The sequence below is a fragment of the Ceratotherium simum genome, chromosome 3, assembly GCF_057802395.1.
Source record: "Ceratotherium simum simum isolate JZ-2026a chromosome 3, ASM5780239v1, whole genome shotgun sequence".
Taxonomy (NCBI): Eukaryota; Metazoa; Chordata; class Mammalia; order Perissodactyla; family Rhinocerotidae; genus Ceratotherium; species Ceratotherium simum.
The window spans coordinates 62696695-62714767 of NC_141902.1; the positions used below are offsets into that span (position 1 = coordinate 62696695).

Here is an 18073-nt window from a genome sequence, read left to right on the forward strand (position 1 = left end):
TTTCTGTCTCTGTGGATTTGCCTATTCTGGATATTTTATATAAATGGGATCATACGTCAGGTGGCCTTTTGTGCATGTCTTTCACTTAGCATAATGTTTTCAAGGTTCATCTCTGCTGTAGTCTTAGTACTTCATTCATTTTTATGGCTGAATAATATTCCATTGTGTGGATGTACCACAGTTTGTTCATTCATCAGTTGATGGACATGTTGTTTCCCCTTTTTTGGCTGTTATAAATAATGCTGCTATGAACATTTGTGGACAAGTTTTTGTGTGGACATGGTTTCAGTTCTCTTAGGTACACAAGTAGCAGTGGAATTGTTGGGTCATGTGGTAACTCTATGCTTAACTTTTTATTGTGATAAAATATACTTATAAAATTTACCATCTTAATCATTTTTAAGTGCACAGTTCAGTGGTATTAAATATATTCACATTGTTGTGCAAGCATCACCACCATCTATCTCCATAATTCTTTTTATCTTGTAAAACTGAAACTCTATACCCATTAAACAATAACTCTCCATTTTCCCCTCTCCCCATCCTCTGACAACCACCATTATATTTTCTGTCTTTGATTTTGACTACTCTAATACCTCATATAAGTGGAATCATATAGTATTTGTCTTTTTGTGACTGGCTTATTTATTTCACTTAGTATAATGTCCTCAAGGTTCATCCATGTTGTAGCATATGCCAGAATTTCCTTCTTTTTTAAGTGCAAATAATATTCCATTGTATGTATATACATTTTGCTTATCCATTTCTCCATCGATGGACAGTGGGTTGCTTCTATGTTTTAGCCATTGCGAATAATGCTGCCATGAACCTAAGTGTACAGATATCTCTTTGAGACCCTGCTTTCAGTTCTTTTGTGTATATACCTGGAATTGCTGGATCATTTGGTAATTCTATTTTTAATTTTTTGAGGAACCACCAGACTGTTTTCTGCAATGAATGTACCATTTTACATTCCCACCAACAGTTCACAAGGATTCCTATTTCTCTACATCCTCACCAACATTTGTTGTTTTCTATTTTTTTTTGATAGTAGCCATCCTAATGTGTGTGAGGTGGTATCTCATTGTAGTTTTGATTTGCATTTCCCTTATGATTAGTGATGTTGAGTATCTTTTAATGTACTTATTGGCCATTTGTATATCTTCTTTGGAGAAATGTCTATTCAAGTCTTTTGCCCATTTTTAAATTGGGTCGTTTGCCTTTTTGTCATTGAGTTGTAAGAGTTCTTTATATATTCTGGATACAAGTCCCTTATCAGATATATGATTTGCAAATATTTTCTCCCATTCTCTACATTCTCTTTTCACTTAATTAATGCTACCCTCTGAAGCATAAAAGTTTTAAATTTTGATATTATCTATTTTTTTCTTTTGTTGTTTGTGCTTTTGGTGTCATATCTGAGAAACCTTTGGCTAATCCAAGGTCATGAAGATTTACTCCTATATTTTCTTCTAAGACTTTTATCTCTTATATTTAGGTCTTTGATTTTTTTTTTTTTGGCTGAGGAATATTCGCCCTGAGCTAACATCCATTGCCAATCTTACTCTTTTTTTGCTTGAGGAAGACTAGCCCCGAGCTAACATCTGTGCCAGTCCTTCTCCACTTTGCATGTGGGTTGCCACCACAGCATGGCCGATGAGTGGTGCAGGTCTGCGCCTGGGATCCAAACCTAGGCTGATGAAGCGGAGCATGCCAAACCCAACCACTACGCCATGGGGCCAGCCCCAGTCTTTGATCCATTTTTGAGTTAATTATTGCATGTGGTATGAGATAGGAGCCCAACTTTATTTATTTTTTTATATGTGGGTATCAAGTAGTTCCAGCACCGTTTGTTGGAAAGACTATTCTTTCTTCATTAAATTGTCTTACATCTTTATTGAATATCAATTGACTGTAAAGGTGTTTATTTCCAGACTCTAAATTCTATTCCATTGATCTGTCTATTCTTATGCCAGTACCACACTGTCTTGATTACAGTAGATTTGTAATAAGTTTGGGAAATGTGAGTCTTTCAACTTTGTTCTTCTTTTTCAAGATTTTGGTTGTTCAGGGTCCCTTGCATTTCTATACGAATTTAAGGATCAGCTTGTCAATTTCTGCAAAAAAAGGCAGCTGGGATTTTGATAGAGATTACATTGAATCTGTTGCTCAATTTGGAGGACATTACCATCCTAACAATATTAAGTTTTTTGATCCATGAACATGGGTTATCTTTGCATTCATTTAGGTCTTTAATTTTTTTCAGTGATATTTTATAGTTTTCAGTGAACAGGTCTTGCACTGTTAAAAAAAACTTGTTAAATTTATTCCTAAGTATTTTATTGTGTTCTATGCCGTTGTAAATGGAATCGTTCCCTTAAATTCATTTTCAGATTGTTCATTGCTAGTATATAGAAATAAAACTGAGTTTTGTATATTGATCTTATATCTCGCAACCTTGCTGAACTCATTTATTAGTTCTAATAGTTTTTTAGTGCATCCTTTAGGATTTCCCATATGTAAGGTCATGTCATCTGCAAATAGAGAGAGTTTTGCTTCTCCCTTTCCAATCTAGATGCCTTTTATTTCTTCTCCCTGTCCCATTGACCTAGCTAGAACCTCCACTACGATATTGAATAAAGGGGTGCGAGCAGACATCCTTGTCTTCTTCCTGATCTTAGAGGGAAAGCTTTCCATTTTCCACCATTAAGTATGTTAGCTATGGGTTTCTCCGAGATGGCCTTTCCTGGGTTGAAGAAGTTCTATTCCTATTTTGTTGAGTGTTTTCTTATAATGAAAGAGTATTGGATCTTGTGAAATGCTTTTTCTGTGTCTATTGACATGATCGTTTTTTGTTTTTCTCTCTTTTCTTCTTGATTAAACTCGTCAGTTTGAAAAAACAAGTACACTTTTTTGAAAAGTGGCAGATTTGGGCTCAGTGGAGCCTCTCTATTATGTATTTTATATCTCTAATGTTTGCTGTTATTATTTTCATTCTACTTTGGGTTTATTTTGCTCTTTCTGCTGTAGCTTCTTAAGTCAAGCACTCTGCCTTCTAATGTAAGCAAGTAAGTATATATATTTCCCTCTAAGTATTCCTTTAACTGCAGTCCACATGTGCTGTTTTAATTAATTTCTAATTTCCATTTTAATTTCTTATGTGACATATGATTGCTTAGAAATGTGTATTTTTTTGGTTCCCAAATGTATGGAGTTTTTGTTGTTGACTTAATTGATTGTGGTTTGAGAATGCCGTCTGTTTTATCCCAATCCTTGAAGTTTGTTCAGACTAGCTTTATGACCTAGCACCTGATCAATTTTCATAAATCTTCTAAGTGTACCTGAAAATAATACATAATCTCCAACTGTTGGGAGCAGTATTCCATATATGTCCCATAAGATCAAATATTTTTATATTACTAATTTTGTTCTGCTTGATCTATCTATAATTGAGATGTGTTAAAATCTTCCACCATGATGGCAGATTTGTGAATTATTCCCTGTAGATAAGTCAATTTTTGCTTTGTATATTTTGAGCCTATGTTTTTTAGGTACATCCAAGTTTATAATTGTTATATCTTCCTGGTGAAGTAAATTTCTTATTGTTTTGTAGTGATTCTTTTTGTATCTAGTAATGCTTTTTGTCTTAGAATCTGTCTGATAGTCATATAGTGACTCCGGCTTTGTTGTTTTTGTTATTTGTCTGGTTTATTTCTTTTTTCTCTTTGACTTTTAATCCTTCCTTATCCTTATATTTTAACCATGTCTCATGTAAATGGCACATAGTTGGATTTTGTCTAGTTTGACAATATTTGTCATTTAACTGGACAGTTAGTCTGTTTCTATTTATAAGGATTATTGATATATTTGCATATATTTTGATCATCTTATATGCTTTCCATTTGTCCTGTTTTCTCTGTTTGGTTATCCTATCCTTTCTTGCTTTCTTTGGATTAAGTTTTACATTCTTGTTTTCTTTTTTCCTTATAATATTTTATTTTCCCCTCCACTTGTTTTATAATTAATATCTAGAAATATGCTGTATATTTACTAATTTAGTAGCTACTCCAGCTAGTTTAACATGAATAACTGTACTAAGCAGGAAAGGCTAGGCTATGCTGAGTTTAAAAATCCTCTAGATAGCCAATGACTTAACATAGCAAAGGTTTATTTCACACTCACGTTTCATAGCTAAGTGCTCAGTGGGGAGCTGTGAGGGACCTAGGCAGATGGGAGATCTACCATCTCATAGCTGCACCATATGGAACATGTTGCCTCCTATTTTACCACAGAAGGGGAAGAGAGAGAGAGATGTCTTAGGTTAGGTTCTCCAGAAACAGACTCTGAGACAGAGATTTCCAGGCAGGAAGTTTATCAGGGAGAGTTCTCAGGAACAACACCTATAAGGAGGTGAGGGAAGCAGGATGTGGGTAGGAGAAGTTGCATTAGAGGCCTCAGCCAGTCACACAGAGCATTCTGGGATGGGGTTGGCCTAGCAGACTTATCCCAACTGAGAAAAGCAGCCCAGGTCTTCGTATCCATCATCAGTGGATGTGTGTTGCTCCTGGGCAGGGAGGATAATGTGGTCAAGGGTAGAGGCCTTTGGCTAAACTCAATTCTCATAGACAGATGAGTGGCTCAGTTCTGAAGCAGGGAAGAATTCCCTCCTAAGTGCATTGCGGTATCTACTACAGAAGGCATACTGCTTTTAACTGCCCTGGCCTAGAAGTAACATTAACCAGAAATAGTCACATGATCCAACCTAACTGCAAGAAAGTCTGAGAAATGTAGGAAAGCACATCGAATATTTGGTGAGCACCAACTGTCTCTACCATACCTAACATAACTTCTTGGATCTGAAGACTGGTGACTTTCAACAATTCTAGAAGTTTATCAGTTATCTCTTCACATATCACAATAAAACCTTATATTTTCTTCTTCTCGAGAAATATTCTCTATGTCTCTTATTTGCTTGTTCACATTTACCATCTCTTAATTTCTTTGGACTACATTCCAGATACTTTCTTTGGATCTGTTTTCAGTTGACTAATTTTCAGCTGGGTCTAGTCTATTTATCCTTTCAATGACTCTTTATTTCAATTATTTTTTTAATTTCTAAAAGTTACATTGAGTTCTTTTAAAATCTATTTCTTGTTCATATATATGTATATATTTTGTGTGTGTGTGTGTGTGTGTGTGAGGAAGATCGGCCCTGAGCTAACATCTGCCAATCCTCCTCTTTTTGCTGAGGAAGACTAGCCGTGGGCTAACATCGATGCCCATCTTCCTCCACTTTATATGGGATGCCGCCACAGCATGGCTTGCCAAGCAGTGCGTCGGTGCACGCCCGGGATCCGAACCAGCGAACCCTGGGCCGCCACAGCAGAGCATGCGCACTTAACCGCTTGCGCCACTGGGCAGAGCCTCTTGTTTATATTTTTAAGCTATTTCTTTAGACATATTGAACATAGTTATTTTATATTTCAATAGCTGTTCTTTGAGCTCTCTTTCTGCTGTCTATCGTTTTTACTGTTTCTCATTCATGGTGTTTTGTTTCCAATTGTGTGTATCCTTGTATTAAGTACAGATTCTTCAGAGAGGATTTATATTTGCTTTTGTTACTTACCTGAGGGAGCTACAAAACTTTGACCTCTATTTATTTGTAACCAATTTAATTTTTCCACTTGAGATTTCTTGGACCACAGAGGTAGTGTGGATTAGGATCACAAACCCATATGAAAACTAGCTGATGGTTCTGAATTCTTGGGACAGATTTTTTTCAGAGTAACATCTTCTTGTCCCTGGTGGGATTTATTTCACATTCACTTGTCTTTAGAGTCCTAGCGTCAGTGGTGAGGTTTCCTGTTAGATTCCCTGCCTTTGATGGGCGTTGGGCTTCATCTCTTATTTACAAAGTCTGGCAGCTGAAACTCTGATGGTGAAAACAGCCAACTCACAGTGTTCCTGGTTTCCCTCTGTTTGGGGGCTTTGTGATTTCCTTGCTTTTGTGCCATCTTGCTAATACATACGATGCAGACTTCATCCAGCATTTTAATTGTTTTAGTCAGAAGGATCCTTCATGACATCTAATTGACCATCCTTCTGCCAGAAGCCGAAGTCCTCCAGCCATTATTCCAGGTCCTTCCTTCATCGCTCTGGGTCCAGTGATCTCTTCCTGCTGAAAACTTTGATAACACTTAGCATTTCCATAAAATGGTTGTAGCAGTCCCTGCTTCCACTAGGCTGGATGGAGTGAAGCGTGCACAGGCTTTGCAGTCTAACAAAGTAGAGGTTGCATCTTGGCTCTGCTGTTTCTTATGGCGTTGGAAACTTCATCTCACTGAGCTTCAGTTTCCTCTCCTGCAAAATGGGGTTGACCACTCTTACCTTGCGGTGCTCTCATCATAATCAAATGAAACCAGCTCTGCCTCTACTGTGTGCTGGGCCTGAATCAGGAGAACAGATAGAGGCCACAGACCATATGTCTAAATATGTAGAAGTCACAAATGAAGCTAACACTCAGTTACGTAAATTCTACTTTGGCAAAGATCCCTTCATCTTATATAGTTTTTTTTATAGATTTTTATATAAAGTCAGCAAAATATCAAAGACAACTAAATTTCATTATTATTGCACGTTATATTGGATGTATGCTGATGGATTAGTGATGTTTGAGTAATAAAATAACGTACATAATTCAAAAATTATTACGTTTATTCTGTAAAATTTAATTTTCTTGCCTTCATTTCAGCAAAATTATGAGTTATATTGTTGTAATCAACATTATCACATAATTTGTGTTCATTACCAGTGATGCCAAATTAGACCATTATTCTTGAGTCATTGTGGTTCTTAGTTTTTTTTAAATTAATTTTATTTGGGGAAATTTCTGCTGAGTTTCTGCTCAGTTCTGCTGATGTAGAGCAACTGGAATTATCAAAAAAATTCTTAAAGCCACATTTAGAATCAAGAATGAACTATAAATTTTACATATCAAGTTCAAACATTGTAATGAGGTTTCATATGATAATCATAATTAAGTAGAAAAATTATTAAATATTTTCGTTTCATATGTATCACTATCTTTTATATTGTTGTTTTCATTCCCTTAAGACAATATGTAGATCCAGATAGTACTTACTTGATTTTTCCTTTATCAAGAAAACAAGGTATTATAAAGAGAACTGAAAATAGCAGTATTATGCTCAAAATTATACCTCAGTCTAAATATCTAGAAAAATAATTTCTATAGGAATTAATTTCAGAATTATTTGCATGTGAATCTTCTCTTTCATAGTCCACAGACATTTTTGTTTCCTTTTTAATTTTCTTAAAAATTAATAATAATTTAAAAATTATTAATAATTTTAAAAATAATTTTAATAATATAAAATTAATTAAATTATATTATATATTTGTATTATAAATTAAATTATAATCTATTATAATCAATTATTACATTAATAATGATTTAATTAAAATTTTACTTAATTTCCTTTTAATTTAAAATTATAAAATTTTATTTTATTGAAATATCATTTCTGTTGCATATTTCACGTGTGGCTCCTCTGGTTTAGAAAAACCTTATTCATATTTAAAATAATAAGTATATGTTTTTAATCCCTTTAAAAGTAAAATAGCCAAACCTAGCTTTTTTTGTAGGCTTTTGTAACATCCCATCACATCCCATAATATCTGTGAAGAACTCACTCAGATTCAAAATTAATGTCATTTCCCACCAAAGATGGGATTTCTCAGTATTTGAGGACCTTCTGTTGTTTCACTGATTGCTTTCGGTCATCCTGTATCCTGTCTAAATTTAAGTGTTCACCGGCATTTTTTTGGTATTCCCATTATGTGAGAAAGAGTAGTTTATGGTCAAATTGGATACACATTTCAGCGAGATGTCCCATATTGGGGAAGATTCAGAGAATGTCATATCATCTTTGAATTGCTCCAAAGGAAGTCATCAGTTCTCCTACCATAAAACCATGTGCTGCCATTTCCAGCTCTAAGAATGCTTTTGAATTTTTGGTCAAATTCTGACCTGGTATTAGTTTTTTATAGTTGCTGTAACAAATTACCACAAATTTAGTGGCTTAAAAAAAGAAGATAAATTTATTATCGTACAGTTCTGTAGAAGTCTGACACGGGTCTCACGAGGCTAAAGTCAAGGTGTCGGTGGGGGCTCTACGGGAGGATCTGGCTGGCCTTTTCCAGCTTCTAGACACCAGCTGCATTGGCTCCTGGCCCGTTCCTCCGTCTTCAAAGCCAGCAACATCGCATCTCTTGGCCATTCTTCCATAGTCACATCTCCCTCCTCCACTTGTAAGGACCACTGTGATTATATTTGGCCTACCTGGAGAATCCAGATAATCTCCCCCTTTTAGCGATTAGCTACTTTAATACCACCTGTCACCTTAATTCCCCTCTGCCGTATAACCTAACATTGTCACAGTTTCTGGCGATTAGGACGTGGACACCTTGGAGGGGCCATTATTCTGCCTACCACAGACTTTCCAGTCATGTTATACTATTATCACAAGCTTGCCCATGGCAGATTTTTAAATCAATGCCTAAAACTGAAAATCGTTTTCCTAGTTCATAAAGACTGTATTTTTACAAAAAAATGTAAAACCAATGGAATGCTCCATTGTTTCAACTTCCTCACTTTCTTCTGTAGGTCAGCACTCTGTGTGATGCTAGTCATTCAGTGGTACTTCTCACCCTGCTACACCCTACTTGAACTGAGTGATATATACTTTTAAAAACTTTTGTGTCTTTTTTTTCACTTTATTGTTCACTAAAGTACTAATATCCTTTGGATCCTTCATCCTAGAGAGTGATAATTTGTTTCATTACTTTTTATCCATCTTATATGTTTGGCCAGAAGAAATTTACCATTGTCTTCTAAATTTACCATCATCTTCTATAAATATTGTGTAGCATGTATGAAAAGCATCCTTACGCTTCACTGAATATTGGATGCTTATCTTTTAAAGAACATCACACCAATGTTCTTAATTGGCATTTACCTGTAATTGCTTAATGCCAACAATGGTTGGCTATTAATTCAACCTTTTTACACTTCTAGTAATTGCATGTGAGTTGTGTACAGGCGATGTTTTATGCTCTTTTAATTGAGAACCTAAGTGTTCTCTCTTTCCAGGTCTAAGCATGGCTCCTCCTGCGTGAGACATTGGCTAAGTGTCCATCCCAGTGCAGGCACACTGCAGGCAGTCATTAAATGACAGATTATAATTGATGTAGTAGTTCATGGCCTGCCCTCTTCCCCCCGCCTTTCTCTCCATGCCTTCTGCCCACAAACGCCTCACTGGACTCCTTGCTGGTCTCTAACTACCCCCTGCCCTGGCTTTGAGTTCATCTTGTCCCTCTTACCTAAAGGGAACCTCGTCTTTTGTGATGAACTGGATTCTTGACATGGAGATGAGAGCTGGATGCCAAGGCAGGAGCTTGGGCTGTGAAGCCAGAGGCAGCTGCAGCATCAGCATGCCCTGGGAGCTGGTTAGAAATGCAGATTCTCACCCCAGCACCACTGAATTGCAATAAGAGCCCCCGGTGATCTGCACACACCTGCAGAAGAAAGTTTGAGAGGCTCTGGCTTAGAGACTTTGTCACTCAACCTCACCACTTGTATCAGTCAGCTCGGGCTGCCATAACCAAGTACCAGAGTGGGTGGCTCAAAGAATAGAAATTTATTTTCCCACAGCTCTGGAGGCCAGAAGTCCAAGATCCAGGTGCTGGCAGGTTTGGTTCTCCTGAGAGAGATCTTCTCGCTGCCTCTTCACGAGGTCATCCCTCTGTGCGTGTGCACCCCTGGGGTCGTCCTGTGTGTTCAAATTCCCTCTTCTTATGAAGACACCAGTCAGATTGGATTAGGACCCACCCTAACGGCGTCATTTTAACTTAATCAGCTCTTTTAAGACCCTGTCTCCAGATACAGTTACATTCGGAGGTACTGGGGGTTAGGGCTTCAACAGAGAAATTTTATGGGGGACACAATTCAGTCCACAACACAGCTTTAAAGAAGAAGATACTGAGGTTCAGAGAAGTATGTGATGGTCCAAAATCACACCACAGAAATTTAGGGTTCAGCTTTGCTGCCACTACTTCTGGGAACTTGGATAAATGCCATAACCTCCCTGGGCCTTAGATTCCTTTTTTGTGAAATGGGGACAATAGAAGACGCTCCTTCACAAGGTCGTGAGGATTCTGTGAGATTTGGACAGGAAATGCAGATTACCACACTGACCCTGCTGTGGCCGCCTGACCCTCCTCTGCCTCTCCCCTTTGCCTGCTATCAAAATCCACTCTTATTTACCGCCAGCCAGAATGCCCGATTATTTTCCCCAGGTGATTTGCAGTTTAATAGCTAGAAAAACTGTGGGTGTAAAATGGTGGCGGTGGAATTTCAGGCATCAGCTAGCAGGTGCACAGGCTCCTTCCTGGAAGCCCAGCCCGTGGCAGGCACTAAGAGGAACCCCACTGACACGCCTTCCGCCCCGGTGCCCTGGGGTTCTCACTTCTAAATAATAGGCTGTGCACAATTTGAATTCATTTCACTCTAAATTGCCCAGCCTGCAACCAGGGATGCAAGGCGGAGTCCTGCAAATCAATTCGGCTGTGCAAATAAGCCGGGCCTGCTAACCTGGGGGCGCTTAGAGACGAGGCCCAGCTTCAGCGTATTAAGGCAATGATTGCAATTTGCCTTCTGGGGTCAGACTGGTTGTGAATACAAAATTGTTTTCAAATGTTTCGTTTGTTTAGATTTACATAGCATGCATTCTGTTAAGATCCACTAGCTGCAAAGTGCTTGGCTAAGGCGGGAGCAGGAAGGTGGAGAACGTGCCTCCTTCCCGTGCTCAGAGGGGCTCGGACCTAGCAATGTGGCCTAATAAGTCCGGGTTCAAGTTGGAAAGGGGAGGGGCAGGTCAGAACATTGCTGGTTTGGGACAGAGGGATTTCCTTTCTCTTATCCATCGTTTATCCATCTGGCCTTTTTTTGGAGGGGCTGCTTTAGTCCTGCCGCTATGGCATGGTTAATGGGCTTCCCCTCCATGTCTGGGGTCAGGATAGCAGGTCAGAGGGAAGCAGCTTCTTTTAATCTGGGCCTGGCCTGGCGTTGGTGGTAAGGTATCTTCCCCGGGTCTGAGGCAGATTCTCGTGTGGTCACGTTGTCCAGTTTGTGGATTTCCCAGCCCCTCTGCTCCCCTCTGGCTTTGACTATGTCAGCATCCTCTCTTGCCTCCCAGAATGCAGGGTCCAAAGAGAGAACAGAGGTCACTCCCTGAGTCACCTGGGGCAAAGTGTAGGTGGTCTCCCCCTCTGCCTCCCATCCATCCCCAGCCCACCTGTGGCCGTCGCTGTATCCGAGCTGTCTTGCAGCGCCCCCTGCTCCCTCCCTGTGGGCCACCACTCCCACATGCCGAGGGCTCTGCAGGCCCCTTGTCATGGGATCCCCTGCTACACAGGATCTGCTAAGCTCATTCATATGAAGGAGTGAGTAATTAATACAATTGCTCCTTTCTGGAGTCTTTGCATTTTGACAAGACGCCAATGCTTTAATAAAAAATAAAAGGAAGAAAGAAAGAAATGTGAGAAGTAGAATGATAGACCCCTAGTCTCTGCTGGAGGGTCTTCCTCATGCCCACCAGGCACACGCCAGCCTCCTCACATGGATCAAAGGCTGAAGGCCATGGGCCTGTTTGCCTCCCTGTCAGCAGCCCTGGTGGGGCGGGCAGCTGCAAGCCAAGATTCCTGCCACCCATTAGAGAAGCCTGTCCACTGTGAACGCGGACGTCAGCAGAATTGAACAGTGGATCAAAAACTGGAACAAATCGCTTTAATTAGCTAAGACCAAAGCCTAATTCAAATAGTATTTCTTCACTGGACCATGAACCAACTTCATGATCAGTTGACCAGTTTAACTCAGGATTGAACTGAGAAGGGACGTACTGACCATCCAGCTAGCTGACGCCTCCCATGTCATAGGTGAGGACGCTGAGGCCGAGAGTGTGGCCAAGGTCACAGGGCACCTCAGTGGCCCAGATATGACTCTTTACTCAGATAACCTCTTACTGTCTCCAGTATTCCATGTGCCCTCTTGACTCAGGACCTCAAGAGAGAGTACAAGTTATGTTATATATTGTGTGTTTTTGAATCGAGTTCCTCTTAGACTAAGAATTGGTAACCCAAATGAGAGATGGATGGCTAGGTGGGAATTCCCGCAGCCTTCCATTCCTCCCACAGGCCTAGAAAATCAAAGAGAAACCTTTACAATTTATTGTGACTCGATTTATGTTATGATTACTATTGTCATCATTGTTATTATTTGCCCCAATTAACCTACTCATTTATGATTTACCTTCCAAGGTTATACAACATTCATCTAAATCAGTGGTTCTTAACTGGGGGAGACATTTGCCCCCAGGGGACATTGGCAGTATCTGGAGACATTTTTGGTTGTCACACCTTGGGAGGGCGGCATGGTGTGTGCTACCGGCATCTATTAAAGAGAGGCCATTGATACTGCTAAACGATGCATAGGACAGCCCCTCACAACAAAGAATTATCTGGCCCCAAATGTCAGTAGTGTCAAGATTGAGAAACCCAGATCTAAATCAACACAAAGGGAAAAAACCTCCTGCAAATCCTGCCACCTCAACAATGAAACTTCACTTTTCTGTGTTCCTCCCAGCCTCTGCCCCACCATGTCTACTTAAATTCCCATAGTTTCTATAATCATGGCAGGAATACGATTTACATTCTACTTTTTTTTCACTTAATATTGCATCGTGCGCTTTTGTCGATCTTGCCTGGTCTTCACAATTACCGTTTGTGATGGATGTAATGTGGTCCTCCAGGCAGGTTGATCCCCTGTATTTGACCTGACTGGCCCAAGTTTCTCAATGGGGATGGTTACTGAGAGACTTGCCAAGTGGGCTGCACGGGGTGGGGTGGCTGTGCGGGCCCTGCTGTGGCCAGCCTTCTCCTCTACTTCGGCCCAGGCTATTGCCATCATAGTCTTCATCATCAAAAGGCCTTTATGAAGCGCCTTGGTGAATATATCCCAGCACCGGGGGATCTTCTGCAGAGATCTTCCCACCAGCCCCTGACATCTGGGGCATGTCGGCTCGGACAGACAGCATATATGTCAGCCAACCACGAAGGCATCCGAAGACCGGGCTGTAGGCCCCAGGCAGAGGGTGCAAAACCAAATTCTTAGGCGATGTTTATGACAAGAGTAAGTGCATCTGGGAATGCCAGAGAGGCTGGATTCTCAACGGGAGCTAGGGACTGAATTCCCTCCTCCAGCTTGCTGTGGGCTTCTTGAAGGACATAGGATTTTAGAAGCTACAGGAGGGAGGGAGGAATGGAGGGGAACAGCTTGACAGGCCAAGGACTTGGGGTCAAGTGCTCCAGGCTCAAGGGTACAAGTGCACAGCCTGGGGGGAAACTAGATGCTACCGGAGGGGCTCCTCCTGAGACCTTCCCACCACCCTCTCGTCTCACCTCTGTGCCCCTTTCTCTTCCCCCTGCAGGTGTTCCATGAGCAGGGCATCCTCTTTGGCTACCGACATCCACAGAGTTCCGCCACTGCCTGTGTCCTCAGCCTTTTCCAAATGACCAATGAGACTCTCAACATCTGGACTCACTTGCTGCCTTTCTGGTACCTTCCAGGCCCCTTGACTGGCCTTCTCCTTGAGGAGCTCTGGGAACTGGGGCTTCTTTGAAACACAGCTGGGTTGGGAGGCTGAGATTCTGTGCTGGGATTTTGGGGACTCCCCCATGGTGCTGGGTGTGGAGCTGGGGTGAGCTTTAGGGCATGGATTGTGGTAGGATTCGAGGGGCTCCCGGTGGCTCCCCAGTCTTTCCCTGCTCTTCTGCTCCAGGGCCTGACTTGATCTTATCCCCTTCAGTCTTGGAGGCTTTCTGGGTCTTCCAGAAGCCCTGGTTAAAATGTCAGGAGCTTGAGCAAGTCACTTAACCTCTCTGAGCTTCACATTTTCCCATCTGCGAAGCAGAGCGACAGTCTGCACCTTCCCCGGGGGTGCCGTGAGGATTATGGGAGACGACATTGGAAAAAGCCTCAGGCACAGGGCTGTGGGTGCCCCGTAATCATTCTGGAACCACAGCAGCTGTGAGGCACTTAGTCAGGCAGCACTGTAATGAGCAGCTAAGAGCAAATCTCTGGGGAGCCGATACGCAGAAATGGGAGTAGCCAGGAAGGTGGGGGCCGAACACCAACTTCACACACTTCATGCAGGTGCATAACGAGGGGAGAGAGGAGAGTGGTGACAGGGTCAGAACACCGAATCATAGTATGTCAGGGCTTGGAAGGACCTCAGAGGTCATGCAGGCCACTGTCGCACTGAGACCACCAGTGGCTGACATTGATGTGGCCCAGAGAAGGGGGTAGCTTGCATACATACACATACACATGTCAAGTTCCGGCACAGACTAGCCTCTGGACACCCGCTCTCAGACATGTCAAGAAGTCAAGATAGTAGGAGGGACCCCAGGGTGTCAGAGCAGAGATGGGCCCGAGGAAGGCAGCCTGCTTGATCAGAAGTCAGAAGGCAGGCCCAGGGCCACAATGCAGGGGAAGGCTGTTTGGTGCCAGGACTCTCCCCGGGGAGAGGAGGGAGAGCTTAGGCTTGGGGTGGAATAGGGCCGTCTGTAAAGAATTCCTGGGGCCTCTAGACTGGTCAGAGTGGCAGCAAGATCCTGCTCCAGAAGGCCGTTGGTCGTTTTAAATTTAAGTAAACCTAAGAAAACTTAAGTAAAAAGTCTAAATGCTGATAAATCATAACTTGCAGAAGGGAATAGAGTCAGTGTCTGCCCATGGCCCCTCTGCTCCTGCCTGGAGTCGCCAGATGACCTGTTTCTTGTCGGTCCTCCCAGAGCTCTTCTAGCGACGTGGGCATCCGTGACGTGTGAGCACCCAGCCCCCAGCTCCTTCCTCTCCCCGCTCTTCCCTTGCTCATTTCCCTCGGAGATCTCTGTCTGACCCACACACCTCTCAGGCTTTTGAACAGCTGCGTGGTGTTCTGTTTTGTGGATGATTTAGGCTGTTTTAAGGTTTGTGCCTCTACAAAGAGTGCTGGCCTGACCATCCTTGTTTGTGGGTCTCGAGCTCCTGTGCACGGATCCCTGGGGTGACTTCTTGGCTATTTTGTAGCTGAGCCACACTGGCTGAGGTGCCCCACTGCGTACGACACCCCTACACTGCCAGGACCCAAGAGATGATCCCATTGAGCAACACACAGTAGCTGGAAGGTCTTGGGAGAGCCTGGAGTGAGATGCCCTAAGGAACTGGGACTGGGGAATGATCTTGAGACGATGAAAGGATATATTTTGAGGGCTGGCCGGGTGGCTTAGCGGTTAAGTGCGTGTGCTCCGCTACTGGTGGCCCGGGTTTGGATCCCGGGCGCACACCGACGCACGACTTCTCCGGCTATGCTGAGGCCGTGTCCCACAGCAACTAGAAGGATGTGCAACTATGACATACAACTATCTACTGGGGCTTTGGGGAAGAAAAAAAGGAGGAAGATTGGCAATAGATGTTAGCTTAGAGCCGGTCTTCCTCAGCAAAAAGAGGAGGATTAGCTTGGATGTTAGCTCAGGGCTGACTTCCCTCACAAAAAAAAAAAAAAGGATATATTTTGAGAAAGGGCGAATAGGGTAAGTTTTATTTCTGCTGGGACAGGAGGAAAAAGATCACGGGGTAGCCAGAGGATTTAGTGACCCTCCTGGGTTCCTGTGTGAAGAGCTTTGTCGTCTCCTGCCCTGGGAGAGTTAGTGGGAACAGGCGCCGGCTTTCTAGGAGCGGTTGGTGGAAGTGGGCAGCTCTGCAGGCAGGACCCCCCTGCGTGGGTTATCGGTGAGGCGGGTCTGAGGCAGAACTGTGGGGTATCTGTAGAGATGGAGCCCCAAGAGCTAGGCTCAGCGTGGGACGAGGCCACTCAGAAAAGTGATTGTGATGTTAGTGGAGGAGGAAGGAGGAGAAGGTCCTGTTGTCTTCTAGACTTTCAAGGCCCTACCTGGGGGACTGCTTCTGTTTGAGGAGCCTGCCTGCAAGGGGGACATAGACAAACCACAGGATGGTGACAAGGCCAAATGTGGATCCTATGAGGAATGGTTGGATGCACTGGGGTTGTTGAATGTAAAGTTCAAAGAGGTGGGGAGGAGTTATGAAGACCGCCTTAAGATACGTGGTTTTGATGGTCCTGATGGGGAGACCTAAGGCTAATCAAATGGAGATAGATTCCCGGAAGAGAGATGTCAGCTCAGCGAAGAACTTTCCAACACTCGGAGCTGCCTTGGGAGGTGGTGAGCTCCTCATCCCTGGAAGCATTCAAGCTGAGGTTGGCGAATCACTTGGGCAAGATGCTGTAAGAGAGATTCTGTCACCACGAGTGGGGGAGGGACCTGGACTAGATAAACCCAAAGGTTCTCTTCTTGCCCCTCCTGCTCATTTCCAACCGAAAAAGGACCCTACTCACCCTGCCTCCCTCACGGCGTTTACCAAAGTGAGATACACAGGGATCAGTTATCCCCAGGGGAATGGAAGGCAGGAGATAGTCAGGCGAGGAGTATAAGAGGAGGCCCAGCCGTGGAAGTCGAGCAGGCCATGCTGTGTTCCAGGTTCTTCATGTGGAGGTTTGTGACTGTGCTGTATGTGACAGACATCCAGAATGACAGCTACTCCTGGCCTCTGCTTGTGTACATGGGCACCAGCTGTGTGTACCCCCTTGCCTCTAGCTGTGCACACACCTTCAGCTCCATGTCCAAGAACGCCCGGCACATCTGCTACTTCCTGGACTACGGCGCTGTCAACCTCTTTGGCCTGGGTACGTGGGGCCCTGCCTCTCCCTCCCTCCCTGTCACTGGGCTCCTTCCCCTTTCCCTGGCAGCTGGGGTCACCATTAAGCTTTGATGGGCTTGCAGAAGAGTCATGGGAATGCCAGTGCCTGTCCAGGTTCCGGATGAGTGTTTTGTAAGAAACTTCTCCAGAGGTGTGCTGGCACATGTGTAACAGCTGCTTCTCTGGGGACATCTGTGGAGTTTGATGATTTGTGTGGTGTAAATACTCCCACCACAGCCCACTTCAAGCCACCAACAGGACATCACTGAACACGGCGGGGGGAGAGAGACGTAGCACACCATTACATAGTAATTCCTCTATACAGATACGGTAATTGAGTATTTATTACTTTTGTTAATATGATTTATTTAATTGTAAGTTTGTCATTTAATTTTTAATGATGGCCGTGTTTAACAGTTGGCTCACAAGTTCTCTGACACTGTAACAGGGTGAGCCAACTCCACACAGCCGTGTTGCCCTGTTGGGCCTGGCAGAGAAGAGGGGTGGGGTCCCGAACCCCATTTGTCGAGAGGCTTAGGGGAGTTGGAGATTGGCTCACAGTGCCCGGGAATAGTGTGGGGAAACCAAAGCTCGTGAGGTTGGGTGTTGATTGACACTCCCACCTCCTCGTGTTTTCCTTTAACTCTGATGCCCCCTCCTTCCGTCTCCTCTCCTCTCCTCTCCCCCAGTGGTGGGCGTCCATCTCTCCTCACGTCCTAGTTCTAGCCTCTTCTCCCTCCTGATCCTGCTCCAGGTGTGAAAGCAGCGTCATTGTCCTCCCTTGCCCAAGAAGGTGTCTATGAGGAGCCCACCTCCATCCTATTTCTTCCCCTCTCTTCCTTCACAAGTTACACACACACACAAACACGTACAGACATACACACACATACACATGCACACAGTACACCTGTACACACACATACACGCACATATACACATACACACATACGTACACATATATACACATGCACCTACACACATATATACACACGTACACAGAGTCTTTACTGCCTCACCTCCCGCTCCTCAGTGCTCTGCTGCCCAGTCCCCACTGTTCACTAAAACTGTGGTTGCTGAGGCCCTGCCTCCTCCGGACTCCCAGAGTCCATGCAGTCTTCGTGGGCTCTCTCTCAGGCCTTTGACGGGGCCCCTCTGTGCTCCTCAAACCCGCTCCCTTCCTCTGGC

The 18073-nt window shown here is 43.4% G+C and overlaps 1 protein-coding gene across 3 annotated transcripts in view; it reads left to right on the top strand.

Annotated features, from left to right (window-relative positions):
- PAQR5 (progestin and adipoQ receptor family member 5) overlaps nt 1–18073 on the top strand; it is a 79828-nt gene that overhangs the window by 38874 nt on the left and 22881 nt on the right. For all 3 annotated transcript variants that reach the window (XM_087428612.1, XM_004421751.3, XM_087428613.1), the window contains exons 3-4: nt 13563–13690; nt 16669–16874. In XM_087428612.1, the coding sequence (XP_087284738.1) occupies nt 13563–13690; nt 16669–16874 (334 nt within the window). The remainder of the gene's footprint in view (nt 1–13562; nt 13691–16668; nt 16875–18073) is intronic.